This window comes from Mus pahari, chromosome 14, assembly GCF_900095145.1.
Source record: "Mus pahari chromosome 14, PAHARI_EIJ_v1.1, whole genome shotgun sequence".
In the NCBI taxonomy this organism is placed as follows: domain Eukaryota; kingdom Metazoa; phylum Chordata; class Mammalia; order Rodentia; family Muridae; genus Mus; species Mus pahari.
In genome coordinates, this window is record NC_034603.1 from 67803257 (window position 1) to 67805097 (window position 1841).

General features: G+C 49.4%; 1 protein-coding gene across 1 annotated transcript in view; it reads left to right on the top strand.

Annotated features, from left to right (window-relative positions):
• Gast (gastrin) overlaps positions 1–1442 on the top strand; it is a 2953-nt gene extending 1511 nt beyond the window's left edge. Inside the window, exons 2-3 of the mRNA XM_021213797.1 lie at positions 924–1139; positions 1251–1442. Coding sequence (XP_021069456.1) covers positions 929–1139; positions 1251–1348 — 309 coding nt within the window. The 5' untranslated portion in view covers positions 924–928 and the 3' untranslated portion in view covers positions 1349–1442. The remainder of the gene's footprint in view (positions 1–923; positions 1140–1250) is intronic.
• Positions 1443–1841: the final 399 nt, after the last annotated feature.

Below are 1841 nucleotides of genomic sequence, written 5' to 3' on the forward strand. Positions count from 1 at the left end.
CCACCTGCCTCTGCCTCCCGAGTGCTGGGATTAAAGGTGTGCGCCACCACGTCCAGCCTCTAATATCTTTTAATACACATTTTTCTTACGGGGAAAAGTTAAAAAAAAAAAAAACAAAAGCAAAAACAAAAACAAAAACAAAACAGAAAATATCAAGTCCCAAGAACAGATAAGGTCAGGGACTTGATGTTTGCTTGGGCATTCTACTTTAGGTCCAAGCTGTAGTTTCCCCAGACTTGATTCACCCCTCCAGCTTGGCTGCAAATGCTGGGTTTAATTTATTTTCCTTAGCTGCATAAGTACAGTTGCAGACTGCTGCTCATCAGCTAAACACAGCGGAGCCTCTGCTCCAAGGTTGCCTAGCAACCATGGGGCCCAGCCTCTGATGGACACACTGGTGGTCTCCAAGTGGCAGTGTATGATCTATAATACCCTTTAGTGTGTGCATGCCTCTTCGTTGTTGCTACTTAAAATTTCGCTTTAAGCTCTAAGAGTCACTTAAGTGTCACTGGACCGGAGTCACAGGACTTAGCCTCATCTGGCGGAGCAGTCTGGAAAATACTGTTCTATGGTCATTGTGGGGGAATTTTTGCATTTGAAATTGTGTGTGTGTGTGTGTGTGTGTGTGTGTGTGTGCATGTGCACACACATTTGGGTGGCAAGGCCAGTGCCCATATGGACACCAGAGGAAGTCTTTTGTTCTATAGTTTAGTTCATTGGGACAGGATCTCTCTCTCTCTCTCTCTCTCTCTCTCTCTCTCTCTCTCTCTCTCTCTCTTCCCCTCCCTTCCTCCCTTTCTTTCCCTTCTCCCTCTCTCTCTTTCTGTAACCAGGCAGCTTAGAGCTCATCTGATCTAGCCCTTTACCACCTCTGTGACTATGGAATAGCCCCGTCTTGAAGCCCAGCTCTCTTCCCTTCTTAGACAAGATGCCTCGACTGTTCGTGTGTGTGCTGGTCTTAGTGCTGGCTCTAGCTACCTTCTCGGAAGCTTCTTGGAAGCCCCGCGCCCAGCTACAGGATGCATCGTCCGGACCAGGGACCAATGGGGACCTGGAACAGCGCCAACTTGACAAGCCGGGCCTAGCCTCTCACCACCGAAGGCAGCTGGGGCCCCAGGGTCCTCAACACTTCGTAGCAGGTAGTAGCTGCCGAGCCAGCCAGGTTTGGCCATGGTTCCTCCATACTGACCCCACAGTTCTTTGAGACTTGGCCTTCTTCTCTCCATTCTTACCTCCTGTCCCCTCCTCAGACCTGTCCAAGAAGCAGAGGCCACGAATGGAGGAAGAAGTAGAGGCCTATGGATGGATGGACTTTGGTCGCCGCAGTGCTGAGGATGAAGAGCAGTAAGACTAATGACACTCTTCCAGAGCCCAGCCATCTCCAGCCACCCCCCAGCTCCGTCCTTACAACACATATTAAAAATAAACTAGCTTCCAGTGTATCCCTGGGTCATGTCATGTGCTTGACTGGAGAGGGGTTGAGGCAGGAGGGAGAGCTGAGTACCCCTTAGAGGCAGACCCAAGGGTAGCACTGATCAAGGATCTACCTGTGTGAGCCCGGTCAGAGGTTAAGCAGTTAAACTTACTGCCCTTTCAAAGGATTCTGATTCAGCTCCCAGTACCCATATTGGGTGGCTCACAGCTGCCTATAAGTCCAGTTAGAGGGAATCCAACCTTCTTCTCACCTCCTTGGACATCTGCACTCACATGCACCTACACACATAACATCGTGTGCGTGTGTGTGTGTGTGTGTGTGTGTGTGTGTGTGTGTGTTGTGTGTTGTGTGTATATGTATATGTGTATGTGTATGTACATAGGTCAAAATGTGTCACTATTGGAAG